The sequence below is a fragment of the Oncorhynchus nerka genome, linkage group LG1 (assembly GCF_034236695.1).
Source record: "Oncorhynchus nerka isolate Pitt River linkage group LG1, Oner_Uvic_2.0, whole genome shotgun sequence".
Taxonomy (NCBI): domain Eukaryota; kingdom Metazoa; phylum Chordata; class Actinopteri; order Salmoniformes; family Salmonidae; genus Oncorhynchus; species Oncorhynchus nerka.
In genome coordinates, this window is record NC_088396.1 from 25,433,916 (window position 1) to 25,451,992 (window position 18,077).

The following is an 18,077-nucleotide window of genomic DNA, read 5'->3' on the forward strand; positions in this document are numbered from 1 at the left end:
AAAACAACCAGCTGTCATTTTGGGGAAAACTGAAAAACAGCTGTGGGAGACATATGTGGAGTTTCCATAGCAACCAGATGGGAGCCGTTGTGGAGAGAGGGAAAGAGAGATGGGGGGAGAGAGCGAGAGCTGGAGAGAAGAGGCGGGAGGAATAACGACAGAGGAAAGGAGAAAGAGAAGACTGATGTTCTCTGTTTGTCCCAGACCTCCCTGACAGACTCAAGTCTTTCATCCACCCTTCTTTCCAATAAAAGATGACCCTATCCTCCCTATCGGCAATATTCCACTCTTCAGCCATCCAAAAGATGACCCTATCCTCCCTATCGGCAATATTCCACTCTTCAGCCATCCAAAAGATGACCCTATCCTCCCTATCGGCAATATTCCACTCTTCAGCCATCCAAAAGATGACCCTATCCTCCCTATCGGCAATATTCCACTCTTCAGCCATCCAAAAGATGACCACATACTGCTTATCATACAGTCCCTCCAGCCAAACTCTAACCAGATGCAACCAGAATGCAAACACTGAATGGAATGCACTATGAGTCCAATGCCAACCTTGAATAGATTCCTGATGACTCAACAGAGTCTCCCTATCAGTTATAGAAGTGGAGTTGGATCAGACATATTTCTGTAGATGCCAAGTCAGACACATTCCAGAAAGGGAAACATGTTTGCACTCTGACCTTGTACTACCGCCAGACCTGCCAGAGGCACTCCAGTCTCTCTTGCATAACATGTATGAATTGCATTATGTACATGATTAGCGAGTCGCTGGTGTACAGTTAGAGTATGCTCCACTACAGCCCTAAGAGCTATGTCTACTGAGTTAATGATATACAATGGAAGCAAGTGATGCCAACATGATATCATTGATAAGCGTCGATCTGGTATGATTCTGCAAAAATACAGGCATCAAGGAACCTGATGTGAATACATTGCATACACTATGGGCGCCTAGAGAAAAGCATCCCGGACATGCATTGCATTCAGGCAGGGAGACGTATGTAATGGATGCAGCGGGAGAACAAAAAGAGGAGTATACAGTTATACTGTAGCTTTACCTCTAGGGAGAGAGGGAGAGGGGAAGAAGGAGTACTACATAGTCGGTGAGTGGAGGGTATGTCTAGGCTACTTCATAAGGGGATGGAATCCAAATGCACTTGTTCAAATGCACTTGTTTCTCTCAATGTTTCTCTCTGTTCTATTCATCCCAGAACTCCATCCTTGTGAATGTATCTTCAAATGCCCCTTCAATGACATGACGTTCCCTATGACCTCTTTTTCACATTCCTTACCAGTCCACCATCCATATTATGAGTTCCTATGTGTGTTCTGCTATGCCTCATCCCAACCCTCCAATATGAAACCTACTGTAAGTTCTCATCCCTGTGAATGATTCCGTCTCAGTTCTTCTTATCAGACATTCACAGTCACCACAATCCCTCGTCTTGCATGGCTGCTCTATGTTTTCCAAAAGAGCTTTGGAGTCTTCTCTCCGTTTCCATCCTTCAGGAAAAACAATGTACACTGTTCTCAGACAAGACACAATCCTAAGAGCACAGACTTCCAAGATGGGATCTGTGATGCAGAAAAAAGGTTATCTAGAGAGATTTGGGATTTGTAATTCCACCGCATTATGTGGGGAATACTTTCTGTGAATCTCTGTGAGTAAATGCTTTATGAATTCTGTTAGAGTGATTAAGCTATGCATTCATATAGCCTGTTATGCATTTCTTTAAAGGATTGTAGCAAGTGTTAAATGCAGTATTATGTGTGCATAGACAGATGGATCATAAAAAGTGTTAACCAAGTTTATTCTCTCCCGAACAATCTTGAAGCATTGAAGGACATTCAGTTAGTAGTAGTCTGTTGGAACAAGCTTCCCTAGGGCTTGACATCTTAATTAAAAAATGCTACAAGATATTCTGCAGCAGATGTAAGAATGGAATCTAAATTACATTTGTACTGAGCAAAGCTCGGTAGCAACAAATGAGTTCACAAGTATGTGCTTTCCTTATTAAAGTTTCTCTTAAGCTCCTCTTGTTTCTCAAGTAATATCTCTGGCTTAATTCTCACATTGGGTTAGATACCCCTATTACTAGTCTGTTCAACCTCTCTTTCATATCGTCTGAGATTCCTAAAGATTGGAAAGCAGCCGCAGTCATCCCAATCTTCAAAGGGGAAGACACACTAGACCCAAACTGTTACAGGCCTGTATCCATCCTGCCCTGCTGTTCTAAAGTCTTCGAAAGCCAAGTGAGCAAACAGATCACTAACCATTTCAAATCCCACCGTACCTTCTCATCTATGCAATCTGGTTTCGGAGCTGGTCATGGGTGCACCTCAGCCTCGCTCAAGGTCCTAAACGATATCATAACCGCCATCGATAAAAGACAGCACTGTGCAACTGTCTTCATCGACCTGGACAAGGCTTTTGACTCTGTCAATCACCATATTCTTATCGGCAGACTCAACAGCTTTGGTTTCTCTAATGACTGCCTCGCCTGGTTCACTAACTACTTCTCTGATAGAGTTCAGTGTGTCAAATCGGAGGACCTGTTGTCCGGACCTCTGACAGTCTCTATGGGGGTGCCACAGGGTTCAATTCTCAGGCTGACTATTTTCTCTGTATATATCAATGATGTCGCTCTTGCTGCGGGTGAATCCTTGATCTACCTCTACGCAGACGACACCATTCTGTATACATCTGGCCTTTCCTTGGACGCTGTGTTAACAAACCTCCAAACGAGCTTCAACACCATACAACACTACTTCAGTGGCCTCTAACTGATCTTAAATGCAAGTAAAACGAAATGCATGCTCTTCAACCAATCGTTGCCCGCACCCGCCCGCCCGACTAGCATCACAACTCTGGACGGTTCTGACTTAGAATATGTGGACAATTATAAATTCTTAGGTGTCTGGTTGGACTGTAAACTCTCCTTCCAGACTTACATTAAGCATCTCCAATCCAAAATTACATCTAGAATCGGCTTCCTATTTCGCAACAAAGCCTCCTTCACTCATGTTGCCAAACATACCCTTGTAAAACTGACTATCCTACCGATACTTGACTTCGGTGACGTAATTTACAAAATATCCTCCAACACTCTACTCAGCAAATTGGATGCAGTCTATCACAGTGCCATCTGTTTTGTCACCAAAGCCTCATATACTTCCCACCACTGCGACCTGTACGCTCTCGTTGGCTGGTCCTCGCTACATATTTGTCACCAAACCCACTGGCTCCAGGTCATCTATAAGTCTTTGCTAGGTAAAGCTCCACCTTATCTCAGCTCACTGGTCACGATAGCAACACCCACCCGTAGCACGCGCTCCAGCAGGTATATTTCACTGGTCATCCCTAAAGCCAACACCTCCTTTGGCCCCCATTCCTTCCAGTTTTCTGCTGCCTATGACTGGAACGAATTGCAAAAATCACTGAAGTTGGAGACATATCTCCCTCACTAACTTTAAGCGTCAGCAGTCAGAGCAGCTTTACCGATCTCTGCAGCTGTACACAGCCCATCTGTAAATAGCCCATCCAACCAACTACCTACCTCATCCCCATATTTGTTTTTGTTTTTCTGCTCTTTTGCAGTCCAGTGTTTCTACTTGCACATCCTCATCTGCAATTACAGTATATCACTCCAGTGTAAATTGCTAAATTGTAATTACTTCTCCACTATTGGTCTATTTATTGCCTTATCTCCTTACGTCATTTGCACACACTGTATACAGATTTTTCTATTGTGTTATTGACTGTACGTTTGTTTATCCCATGTGTAACTCTGTGTTGTTGTTTTTGCCACACTGCTTTGCTTTATCTTAGCCAGGTCGCAGTTGTAAATTAGAACTTGTTCTCAACTGGCCTGCCTGATTAAAATAAAGGCGAAATAAATAAATACAATGTAAAACATTGATCAGTTCCCCTATTTGGTGGACAAAGGCCACAATAATCACAAAGAGTCAGTTATTGTGTCCAGATTTCTGGTTTCTCTCTCTTTCTCACTCCTTCGTTCAATCAACGGAGAGGATTTGGCACGGTGTCACAGCATGACATCTACCTTCCACTGCAAAGGCCCCTGGGAAAGGGATTGATGTGTGATGCAGACAACGAGCTTCTAGCTCTGACAGATAGATAACTGTACCAGAGCTGTAAGGGAGTGAGGACGATCTTCAACACGGACACTATCAAGCTTGCTATACTGAACCCGATCAGATAGGATCAGTGATCACGCTTTGGGTATAGGCATGCAATTAGCTTGACTGTGTATTTACGTAGACGTCTTGACAAAGGTGTGTGTGTGTGTGTGTGTGTGTGTGTGTGTGTGTGTGTGTGTGTGTGTGTGTGTGTGTGTGTGCGTGCGTGTGTGTATGCATATGTGTGAGCGTGGTGCTAAAGGCTGAGGTGAGGAAGACATGTAACAATGACAGAAGAGGCCATTAGTGCTTCAGACAGACAGACAGACAGACAGACAGACAGACAGACAGACAGACAGACAGACAGACAGACAGACAGACAGACAGACAGACAGACAGACAGACAGACAGACAGACAGACAGACAGACAGACAGACAGACAGACAGACAGACAGACAGGGTGTTACTGGTGCTAGGCTATTCACTGTGTCTGTCTGATCTATATGTGCTGATCAATAGAGGACAGACTCAAGAGGAGGAAGCGAGTAGGGAGAGGGGAGGAAGAGAAAGGGTGATTTTCCTACATGTAATTACACTTGTCTTAAGTGACTGGAGGTCTCAGTTGATTGTGTAATGTATGCACGACAGGGCACCCAATCACTGATACTGATGCTACTCTACAGTATTTTAGTACAAACAGGGCGTTTCATAGTCAAAGAGAATCTCAACCGTTATCATTCTCTGATTTGATATATTATGAAATCTAAATCACAACACAAGTCACATGATCATATCACAATGTATAGTAATCTGATATTAAAACACCCATTACTTTGGTTAAATGCAGAGTAATAATGGACAGATGCTAATATTAAACAGGTTTCCTAGGCATTGAAACACAGAACTATATTATGATTATCAGGTTATCAAACAGCTGTGAACTGCAACTGGACAGAGAGCAACTCTGTCACACTCAAGTAATATCTCTCTCTACCAGACCCCTAACCTCATATAAAATAATAAAAAATATTCATATACAGTAGACTCAATCTCATCAAACATATGATTTTGCAGGGAACGTAACATCTAATATCACCTCAATAACACAGCTACTGTATATAACAATCATTCCCCAGTGTGGAACATTCCATATCATCATTCTGGAATGGTATTGTGAATTGATTTTGGATTCCACGCCTCTTGAAGAGAACAGATGCTCCGGTCACAGCCGTGCCTCCCACTGATGAAGTTAAGAGATTACTTTAGAAAGGCAATTTCACCAAATGTCACTACCAATGCAAGTCCCAGTTTACATATGGCAGGGAGGAATCGAGCTGAAAAAGGCTCAGGTCTCTCTTGTCTCTCATTCTCTCTTTTTCCCCCATTCACCATATCCCTCCCTGCCTGTTCTTTTTCTTTGATTCTCACTTTCTACTTTTTTTTTCTGACATAGCCCTCTATCCTCTCCTTTCAATCTCTTTACCCATCTCCACATCTCTGTCACTCTCTATTTTCCTCTCTGCTTCCATCTTATTTCCTGCCAGTGATTTCTGATAAGATAAGTGTGTGTGTACATCTCTTATTACTAGCCTGCCTCGTCAGCAGAGTGTTTATAATTTATCTGTGAATCTGTGTCCAAAGCCAACTCCATACTGACAAAGTTGAATTAGGATAGACACACAGACGGAGAGAGAAAGAGAGAGATAGAGAGAGAGAGAGAGAGAGAGAGATGCCAAACATTCTTTAAATGATAATGAGTCATGGTGGTACAAGGTGTTGTTTTCTCATCTGGAATGGTTCATATCCATTATTGTATCAATCAAAGAACAAATTAAATGAAAACATATAAATAATTACAGAGGGAGGTTGGGTGCCATGATGAATACCGTACACAACTAATACAGAAGACGTTCATACCACAGACATTCCACAGTCATCCAGAATAATATCCCCATGCCTCGCTATAGCTAGATAAACGTTTGGACACAGTCTATCACTGTCATTTCATAGCTTTACACTTCAATGAGAGATTCACCACCAGATAAGGCCTTCACAAGATAAAGCAAAGCAGAAAACCAAATCTGCTACATACATCTTTGAGGGTGGTATTTCCTCCATCATCTCCAGAACAGAGGAGCTGATCTCATCACTAATAACAACGGGCTGAGATGAGATCCCTGTGGAATACTAAGCATTGATTTTCCTTCCACACATCCTCATGTTCTGCGCTGAGTCCGGGTTTTCCAGGGTTTGGGGATCTTGGTACAGGCCAACCCCAATTCCCACCCCGTCCCCCTAAATTACCCCCCTTTCACCCCAGATGGACCCCTAGGCCTCTCAACATGGGGTGTATTTACACATTTCCTCCTCTCAAAAATGATTAAGGATTTTGCTGTGAATACAATTCCAGAAATGTTCCCACATATCTCCTGGGATAAAGGAGGCCTGAGGCGACCATGTTTCCTACATGGATTTGGAATGGAGTGGGATTGAGTCAGAAACATGCTGTGGAGCATTACTGTATTTTCCCACACAGTAATTGGCACAGACGTACACATACACAGAGACACAGAAACTGACATTGCGTACAAATAACATTACACACACAGAGACATAGAAACAGTCAACAGGCCAAAGATCAGGGTTGGGGAGTAACTGTAATTGCTTACTCTACCAGCAAAGATATTGTATCAGATTACAGATACTTTTTAAAAACGACATGATTACTTCTTGGATTACTCTTAAATTCAGAAAGGATGTTAGTGAAACAAATACATTGAGAACTTTCTGCTTTCTCAATTACATTCAATTCAGCATTTAAAATGTCAACGATTTTTCGTTAGTGAGCCTGAGACCACTATGATGACACACCAAATGTGTATAAAGAATTATTGTTGTCTTCTTCTACATTTTAAGGGAAAATTAATTAGAAAGTAACTGAAAGTAATCAGATTACAGTAATCCAAAAGACACATTACTGACTACAATTTTAGATAGTTAACCATGGGATCATCAAAGCAACAAATCAGTAATAGCAGGAATGAAAAGAAGGGAATTCAGTCCGATGGTGTGAAATGAGACTTATCATCATGTCTCCATCTACACGGTATCATGCCTATGGAACATCAAATCTGCAGGACAACATCTTATCCAACAACATCTTATCCAACATCTTGTCCAACAACATCTTCTCCAACCACATCTTTTCCAAAAACATATTTTCCAAAAACATCTTATCCAAAAACATCTTATCCAACAACATCTTGTTCAGCATAGCCTTGACAGTTCCAAGTCTAGTTAATCAGACCAATGGTTGGCAGCTGATTTTACCCACCATACCAAAAGCCAGTGGCAGTAACAGTCTTGTGCCAGTCCTGTACCATGCTGTTGCATGGGTGGTGATTAGGATTTCTACTCAGGGGTAAACAGTGGCGATTCATGCCCGGCCAAAGGACCAGGTTTTAGTCAGGCAGTTGCATGGGTACACCAGCTGCTCTCAAGTACCCCAGCTGAAGATCATTGGCAGCCCAAAGGGGGGAGATTAGCATAGTGACCTGCAATGGCTGCTGGGTGGTCTGACAGATACACACAGGCAGCTGGGCAAACGGCTAGCAAACAAGAGCATGGGTGGCGAGAAAGATAAGGAAGGGATGGATGGAGAGAGAAAGAGAGCGAGAGAGAGAGAGAGAGAGAGAGAGAGAGAGAGAAAGGGAGAAAAAGGGAGAAAAGGGAGAAAGACAGACAGAGAAGAAAAAAGGGAAGGGAGGTAGAGAGAGAGAGAATAGGGAGAAAGAGAAGAGGCCATAGTGAGATAAATACACGTCTATTGTAAAAAGACTCATAGAGTATAGAGTATCCACTAGTAGTGATACTTTATGAAGACATAGAGTATGTTTGACTGCAGCTCTGTGTGTATGGGACTGTGGCATTAAGAGTAGAGTCCCTCAGATCCCTGCCTGGGGCAACAGATGATTTAGAGTCAGGCTCACAAGAGCTCTCTCTCTCTCCCCTCTGAGGTCTAGGTAGAATCCCTAATGAGGAATCTCTCAGTTGATAGAATAGGGAGGTGCGCACACACACACACACACACACACACACACACACACACACACACACACACACACACACACACACACACACACACACACACACACACACACACACACACACACACACACAATCTGGTCAGCTGTCCTGGGGATAGTCAGAATAGCTGACGATGGTTGACTTAATACCACCTGCTCCATCGCACATAATGGGAGAAATCTCTGAGCTCTGTAATCGTTGTGCTGACCTGCACAACCCCTTCTGTATTAGATTACTTCTGCTTGTCTCCCAAGAGCTGCATTTCACTCTGAATATTAGATAGGTGTGTTTTTATGAATAAGTGTGTGTGTGTTTGTGTGTGTGACAGAGTTAGAGAGTTTGTGTCATGACTAGCATGTAATCAGTTTGAAGAATGAGCTAATACTGCAAAGCTAATGGCCACTCCTCACCCTTGCCACATCCATTTGTCTTTTCCCAACTGCTGCACTAACACACACACACACACACACACACACACACACACACACACACACACACACACACACACACACACACACACACACACACACACACACACACACACACACACACACACACACACTAAGCAGAATACTGATTAGCAGCTGAAACTCTGGAGAGGGAATGTAGAGTGAATATTGAAGGAGGAACAGATTACAAAGAGAGGAAGGGAGAAAAATAAGGACTAGAGAGAGAGATAAAGAGAGACTTTTTTATCGCTCCGTGGGAGGCACTGACTAAATGTCTTCTGTTCACTTTCAACTGAGACCCATTCCGGGATGCTGATAATGTTTTGAGGTCTGTTGCATTACTATAGGTCTGTAGGGATGGGTGTGGAGAGGGTAAACCCAAAACATGTGGACTAGGTCTGTTGCATTACTATAGGTCTGTAGGGATGGGTGTGGAGAGGGTAAACCCAAAACATGTGGACTAGGTCTGTTGCATTACTATACGTCTGTAGGGATGGGTGTGGAGAGGGTAAACAGACTAGGTCTGTTACATTACTATAGGTCTGTAGGGATGGGAATGGAGAGGGTAATCAGACTAGGTCTGTTACATTACTATAGGTCTGTAGGGATGGGTATGGAGAGGGTAAACAGACTAGGTCTGTTACATTACTATAGGTCTGTAGGGATGGGTATGGAGAGGGTAAACAGACTAGGTCTGTTACATTACTATAGGTCTGTAGGGATGGGTATGGAGAGGGTAAACAGACTAGGTCTGTTACATTACTATAGGTCTGTAGGGATGGGTATGGAGAGGGCAATCAGACTAGGTCTGTTACATTACTATAGGTCTGTAGGGATGGGTATGGAGAGGGTAAACAGACTAGGTCTGTTGAATTACTATAGGTCTGTAGGGATGGGTATGGAGAGGGTAAACAGACTAGGTCTGTTACATTACTATAGGTCTGTAGGGATGGGTGTGGAGAGGGTAAACCCAAAACATGTGGACTAGGTCTGTTGCATTACTATACGTCTGTAGGCATGGGTGTGGAGAGGGTAAACAGACTAGGTCTGTTACATTACTATAGGTCTGTAGGGATGGGAATGGAGAGGGTAATCAGACTAGGTCTGTTACATTACTATAGGTCTGTAGGGATGGGTATGGAGAGGGTAAACAGACTAGGTCTGTTACATTACTATAGGTCTGTAGGGATGGGTGTGGAGAGGGTAAACCCAAAACATGTGGACTAGGTCTGTTGCATTACTATACGTCTGTAGGCATGGGTGTGGAGAGGGTAAACAGACTAGGTCTGTTACATTACTATAGGTCTGTAGGGATGGGTATGGAGAGGGCAATCAGACTAGGTCTGTTACATTACTATAGGTCTGTAGGGATGGGTATGGAGAGGGTAAACAGACTAGGTCTGTTGTATTACTATAGGTCTGTAGGGATGGGTATGGAGAGGGTAAACAGACTAGGTCTGTTACATTACTATAGGTCTGTAGGGATGGGTGTGGAGAGGGTAAACCCAAAACATGTGGACTAGGTCTGTTGCATTACTATACGTCTGTAGGCATGGGTGTGGAGAGGGTAAACAGACTAGGTCTGTTACATTACTATAGGTCTGTAGGGATGGGAATGGAGAGGGTAAACAGACTAGGTCTGTTACATTACTATAGGTCTGTAGGGATGGGTATGGAGAGGGTAAACAGACTAGGTCTGTTACATTACTATAGGTCTGTAGGGATGGGTATGGAGAGGGTAAACAGACTAGGTCTGTTACATTACTATAGGTCTGTAGGGATGGGTATGGAGAGGGCAATCAGACTAGGTCTGTTACATTACTATAGGTCTGTAGGGATGGGTATGGAGAGGGTAAACAGACTAGGTCTGTTGTATTACTATAGGTCTGTAGGGATGGGTATGGAGAGGGTAAACAGACTAGGTCTGTTACATTACTATAGGTCTGTAGGGATGGGTGTGGAGAGGGTGAACAGGCTAGGTCTGTTGCATTACTATAGGTCTGTAGGGATGGGTGTGGAGAGGGTGAACAGACTAGGTCTGTTGCATTACTATAGGTCTGTAGGGATGGGTGTGGAGAGGGTGAACAGACTAGGTCTGTTGCATTACTATAGGTCTGTAGGGATGGGTGTGGAGAGGGTAAACCCAAAACATGTGGACTAGGTCTGTTGCATTACTATAGGTCTGTAGGGATGGGTATGGAGAGGGTAAACAGACTAGGTCTGTTGTATTACTATAGGTCTGTAGGGCTGGGTGTGGAGAGGGTAAACCCAAAACATATGGACTAGGTCTGTTGCATTACTATAGGTCTGTAGGGATGGGTGTGGAGAGGGTAAACCCAAAACATGTGGACTAGGTCTGTTGCATTACTATAGGTCTGTAGGGATGGGTGTGGAGAGGGTAAACCCAAAACATGTGGACTAGGTCTGTTGCATTACTATAGGTCTGTAGGGATGGGTATGGAGAGGGTAAACAGACTAGGTCTGTTACATTACTATAGGTCTGTAGGGATGGGTGTGGAGAGGGTAAACCCAAAACATGTGGACTAGGTCTGTTGCATTACTATAGGTCTGTAGGGATGGGTATGGAGAGGGTAATCAGACTAGGTCTGTTGTATTACTATAGGTCTGTAGGGATGGGTGTGGAGAGGGTAAACCCAAAACATGTGGACTATGTCTGTTGCATTACTATAGGTCTGTAAGGATGGGTGTGGAGAGGGTAAACCCAAAACATGTGGACTAGGTCTGTTGCATTACTATAGGTCTGTAGGGATGGGTATGGAGAGGGTAAACAGACTAGGTCTGTTACATTACTATAGGTCTGTAGGGATGGGTATGGAGAGGGTAAACAGACTAGGTCTGTTGTATTACTATAGGTCTGTAGGGATGGGTGTGGAGAGGGTGAACAGACTAGGTCTGTTGCATTACTATAGGTCTGTAGGGATGGGTGTGGAGAGGGTAAACCCAAAACATGTGGACTAGGTCTGTTGCATTACTATAGGTCTGTAGGGATGGGTATGGAGAGGGTAAACAGACTAGGTCTGTTGTATTACTATAGGTCTGTAGGGATGGGTGTGGAGAGGGTAAACCCAAAACATGTGGACTAGGTCTGTTGCATTACTATAGGTCTGTAGGGATGGGTGTGGAGAGGGTAAACCCAAAACATGTGGACTAGGTCTGTTGCATTACTATAGGTCTGTAGGGATGGGTGTGGAGAGGGTAAACCCAAAACATGTGGACTAGGTCTGTTGCATTACTATACGTCTGTAGGGATGGGTGTGGAGAGGGTAAACAGACTAGGTCTGTTGCATTACTATAGGTCTGTAGGGATGGGTATGGAGAGGGTAAACAGACTAGGTCTGTTACATTACTATAGGTCTGTAGGGATGGGTATGGAGAGGGTAAACAGACTAGGTCTGTTGCATTACTATAGGTCTGTAGGGATGGGTATGGAGAGGGTAAACAGACTAGGTCTGTTACATTACTATAGGTCTGTAGGGATGGGTATGGAGAGGGTAAACAGACTAGGTATGTTACATTACTATAGGTCTGTAGGGATGGGTATGGAGAGGGTAAACAGACTAGGTCTGTTACATTACTATAGGTCTGTAGGGATGGGTATGGAGAGGGTAAACAGACTAGGTCTGTTACATTACTATAGGTCTGTAGGGATGGGTGTGGAGAGGGTAAACAGACTAGGTCTGTTACATTACTATAGGTCTGTAGGGATGGGTATGGAGAGGGTAAACAGACTAGGTCTGTTGCATTACTATAGGTCTGTAGGGATGGGTATGGAGAGGGTAAACAGACTAGGTCTGTTACATTACTATAGGTCTGTAGGGATGGGTATGGAGAGGGTAAACAGACTAGGTCTGTTGTATTACTATAGGTCTGTAGGGATGGGTGTGGAGAGGGTAAACCCAAAACATGTGGACTAGGTCTGTTGCATTACTATAGGTCTGTAGGGATGGGTATGGAGAGGGTAAACAGACTAGGTCTGTTGCATTACTATAGGTCTGTAGGGATGGGTATGGAGAGGGTAAACAGACTAGGTCTGTTGTATTACTATAGGTCTGTAGGGATGGGTGTGGAGAGGGTAAACCCAAAACATGTGGACTAGGTCTGTTGCATTACTATAGGTCTGTAGGGATGGGTGTGGAGAGGGTAAACAGACTAGGTCTGTTGCATTACTATAGGTCTGTAGGGATGGGTATGGAGAGGGCAATCAGACTAGGTCTGTTGTATTACTATAGGTCTGTAGGGCTGGGTGTGGAGAGGGTAAACCCAAAACATATGGACTAGGTCTGTTGCATTACTATAGGTCTGTAGGGATGGGTGTGGAGAGGGTAAACCCAAAACATGTGGACTAGGTCTGTTGCATTACTATAGGTCTGTAGGGATGGGTGTGGAGAGGGTAAACCCAAAACATGTGGACTAGGTCTGTTGCATTACTATAGGTCTGTAGGGATGGGTATGGAGAGGGTAAACAGACTAGGTCTGTTACATTACTATAGGTCTGTAGGGATGGGTGTGGAGAGGGTAAACCCAAAACATGTGGACTAGGTCTGTTGCATTACTATAGGTCTGTAGGGATGGGTATGGAGAGGGTAATCAGACTAGGTCTGTTGTATTACTATAGGTCTGTAGGGATGGGTGTGGAGAGGGTAAACCCAAAACATGTGGACTATGTCTGTTGCATTACTATAGGTCTGTAAGGATGGGTGTGGAGAGGGTAAACCCAAAACATGTGGACTAGGTCTGTTGCATTACTATAGGTCTGTAGGGATGGGTATGGAGAGGGTAAACAGACTAGGTATGTTACATTACTATAGGTCTGTAGGGATGGGTATGGAGAGGGTAAACAGACTAGGTCTGTTGTATTACTATAGGTCTGTAGGGATGGGTGTGGAGAGGGTGAACAGACTAGGTCTGTTGCATTACTATAGGTCTGTAGGGATGGGTGTGGAGAGGGTAAACCCAAAACATGTGGACTAGGTCTGTTGCATTACTATAGGTCTGTAGGGATGGGTGTGGAGAGGGTAAACCCAAAACATGTGGACTAGGTCTGTTGCATTACTATAGGTCTGTAGGGATGGGTGTGGAGAGGGTAAACCCAAAACATGTGGACTAGGTCTGTTGCATTACTATACGTCTGTAGGGATGGGTGTGGAGAGGGTAAACCCAAAACATGTGGACTAGGTCTGTTGCATTACTATACGTCTGTAGGGATGGGTGTGGAGAGGGTAAACAGACTAGGTCTGTTGCATTACTATAGGTCTGTAGGGATGGGTATGGAGAGGGTAAACAGACTAGGTCTGTTACATTACTATAGGTCTGTAGGGATGGGTATGGAGAGGGTAAACAGACTAGGTCTGTTGCATTACTATAGGTCTGTAGGGATGGGTATGGAGAGGGTAAACAGACTAGGTCTGTTGCATTACTATAGGTCTGTAGGGATGGGTATGGAGAGGGTAAACAGACTAGGTCTGTTACATTACTATAGGTCTGTAGGGATGGGTATGGAGAGGGTAAACAGACTAGGTATGTTACATTACTATAGGTCTGTAGGGATGGGTATGGAGAGGGTAAACAGACTAGGTCTGTTGCATTACTATAGGTCTGTAGGGATGGGTATGGAGAGGGTAAACAGACTAGGTCTGTTACATTACTATAGGTGTGTAGGGATGGGTATGGAGAGGGTAAACAGACTAGTCTGTTGTATTACTATAGGTCTGTAGGGATGGGTGTGGAGAGGGTAAACCCAAAACATGTGGACTAGGTCTGTTGCATTACTATAGGTCTGTAGGGATGGGTATGGAGAGGGTAAACAGACTAGGTCTGTTGCATTACTATAGGTCTGTAGGGATGGGTATGGAGAGGGTAAACAGACTAGGTCTGTTGTATTACTATAGGTCTGTAGGGATGGGTGTGGAGAGGGTAAACCCAAAACATGTGGACTAGGTCTGTTGCATTACTATAGGTCTGTAGGGATGGGTGTGGAGAGGGTAAACAGACTAGGTCTGTTGCATTACTATAGGTCTGTAGGGATGGGTATGGAGAGGGCAATCAGACTAGATCTGTTGCATTACTATAGGTCTGTAGGGATGGGTGTGGAGAGGGTAAACAGACTAGGTCTGTTACATTACTATAGGTCTGTAGGGATGGGTGTGGAGAGGGTAAACAGACTAGGTCTGTTACATTACTATAGGTCTGTAGGGATGGGTGTGGAGAGGGTAAACAGACTAGGTCTGTTACATTACTATAGGTCTATAGGGATGGGTATGGAGAGGGTAAACAGACTAGGTCTGTTACATTACTATAGGTCTGTAGGGATGGGTATGGAGAGGGTAAACAGACTAGGTCTGTTGCATTACTATAGGTCTGTAGGGATGGGTATGGAGAGGGTAAACAGACTAGGTCTGTTACATTACTATAGGTCTGTAGGGATGGGTGTGGAGAGGGTAAACAGACTAGGTCTGTTACATTACTATAGGTCTGTAGGGATGGGTATGGAGAGGGTAAACAGACTAGGTCTGTTACATTACTATAGGTCTGTAGGGATGGGTATGGAGAGGGTAAACAGACTAGGTCTGTTACATTACTATAGGTCTGTAGGGATGGGTATGGAGAGGGTAAACAGACTAGGTCTGTCACATTACTATAGGTCTGTAGGGATGGGTATGGAGATGGTGAAAAGACTAGGTCTGTTGCATTACTATAGGTCTGTAGGGATGGGTGTGGAGAGGGTAAACAGACTAGGTCTGTTACATTACTATAGGTCTGTAGGGATGGGTATGGAGAGGGTAAACAGACTAGGTCTGTTACATTACTATAGGTCTGTAGGGATGGGTATGGAGAGGGTAAACAGACTAGGTCTGTTACATTAATATAGGTCTGTAGGGATGGGTATGGAGAGGGTAAACAGACTAGGTCTGTTACATTACTATAGGTCTGTAGGGATGGGTATGGAGAGGGTAAACAGACTAGGTCTGTTGTATTACTATAGGTCTGTAGGGATCGGTATGGAGAGGGTGAACAGACTAGGTCTGTTACATTACTATAGGTCTGTAGGGATGCGTATGGAGAGGGTAAACAGACTAGGTCTGTTACATTACTATAGGTCTGTAGGGATGGGTGTGGAGAGGGTAAACAGACTAGGTCTGTTGTATTACTATAGGTCTGTAGGGATGGGTATGGAGAGGGTAAACAGACTAGGTCTGTTACATTACTATAGGTCTGTAGGGATGGGTATGGAGAGGGTAAACAGACTAGGTCTGTTGTATTACTATAGGTCTGTAGGGATGGGTATGGAGAGGGTAAACAGACTAGGTCTGTTACATTACTATAGGTCTGTAGGGATGGGTATGGAGAGGGTGAACAGACTAGGTCTGTTGCATTACTATAGGTCTGTAGGGATGGGTATGGAGAGGGTAAACAGACTAGGTCTGTTACATTACTATAGGTCTGTAGGGATGGGGATGGAGAGGGTAAACAGACTAGGTCTGTTGTATTACTATAGGTCTGTAGGGATGGGTATGGAGAGGGTGAACAGACTAGGTCTGTTGTATTACTATAGGTCTGTAGGGATGGGTATGGAGAGGGTGAACAGACTAGGTCTGTTACATTACTATAGGTCTGTAGGGATGCGTATGGAGAGGGTAAACAGACTAGGTCTGTTACATTACTATAGGTCTGTAGGGATGGGTGTGGAGAGGGTAAACAGACTAGGTCTGTTGTATTACTATAGGTCTGTAGGGATGGGTATGGAGAGGGTAAACAGACTAGGTCTGTTACATTACTATAGGTCTGTAGGGATGGGTATGGAGAGGGTAAACAGACTAGGTCTGTTGTATTACTATAGGTCTGTAGGGATGGGTATGGAGAGGGTAAACAGACTAGGTCTGTTACATTACTATAGGTCTGTAGGGATGGGTATGGAGAGGGTGAACAGACTAGGTCTGTTGCATTACTATAGGTCTGTAGGGATGGGTATGGAGAGGGTAAACAGACTAGGTCTGTTGTATTACTATAGGTCTGTAGGGATGGGTATGGAGAGGGTGAACAGACTAGGTCTGTTGTATTACTATAGGTCTGTAGGGATGGGTATGGAGAGGGTGAACAGACTAGGTCTGTGCACGCCAGTGTACACATGTCCGTATATGTGTGTGATTTGAAAGGGACTCATATGGTCCACAGACGTGCAGAGAATGATGTAAGTGCTGTAAGAGTAGAGCTCATGGTCGGCAGGGTAGCCTAGTGGTTAGAGCGTTGGACTAGTAACCGGAAGGTTGCAAGTTCAAACCCCCAAGCTGACAAATCTGATCTGTCGTTTTGTTCCTGAACAGGCAGTTAACCCACTGTTCCTAGGCCGTCATTGAAAATAAGAATTTGTTCTTAACTGACTTGGGTAAAAGGTAAAAAATAAAATGTATGCCACTCAGTACACACTGAACACTTCCCACTGCCTATTCTGATTGAACTGACTCAAAGCTCATAAAACTGTCAGAAGTCAATAGCTCAAATGAAGTGCTACTGAACTCAGATATGATGCCATCAGTTTGTGAATTTAATCTAAGACAGTTTTACAGAAATATAGCCATTACACTCTGGAAATACTAGCATCAACATACTGACACTCATTATCTGCATAGCTACCCCCCATACAGACATGCAGGTAAACACAAACCTTCTTTGTCGTCGTGGCGTACGATGGCGTCCTGTATGATGTCACCGAGGCTGAAGCGAATGCTGTGTCTCTTCATGTGGCTGGTAGGCGGGGCGTTTACCTTGACTCCTCCTCCCAGTTTCTGCAGGGTCTTCTCCCGCTCATAGTACTCCCTTATTTGGTCACAGCGCATCCTCCTGATCAGACGCTGGCGCTGGCCAAACGGGAGAGACTCCAGCAGACACTGGTCGATCTCCATGTTCTGACGAAACACGTTACATAGCTGAAAACAACCTGCAGAGGGAGGGAGGGGGGAGGGGGGGGGGAGGGAGGTAGAGATGGGAAAAGGCGAGAGAAATACATTAATCTGTCTCAACAGTTTATACAAGTTGAAAATAGAGTGATGTTAAACATAGTAAAACAGCTAGTGTGTGTGTGTGTGTGTGTGTGTGTGTGTGTGTGTGTGTGTGTGTGTGTGTGTGTGTGTGTGTGTGTGTGTGTGTGTGTGTGTGTGTGTAAGACACAGGCACTGCTGTTAGATACAGTAACTAACTCGAACCACTCCATGTTTATTTAAATATAGTCTGACACTGAGCGAATAGGACAACATTTAGATGATAAAGTACACCAGTGCTGTCTGTTTCACCTACAAGTCTTTAGTGTGTGTGTGTGTTTATAATGTACTACACTGGGATGATAAAGTATACCAGTGCTGTCTGTTTCACCTACAA

The 18,077-nt window shown here is 44.1% G+C and overlaps 1 protein-coding gene across 1 annotated transcript in view; it reads right to left on the bottom strand.

The window, feature by feature from the left end:
* Positions 1 to 18,077, bottom strand: part of LOC115127314 (unconventional myosin-XVI) — a 219,411-nt gene that overhangs the window by 184,739 nt on the left and 16,595 nt on the right. Inside the window, 1 exon segment of the mRNA XM_065017523.1 lies at positions 17,368 to 17,640. Within this exon segment, the coding sequence (XP_064873595.1) occupies positions 17,368 to 17,640 (273 nt within the window).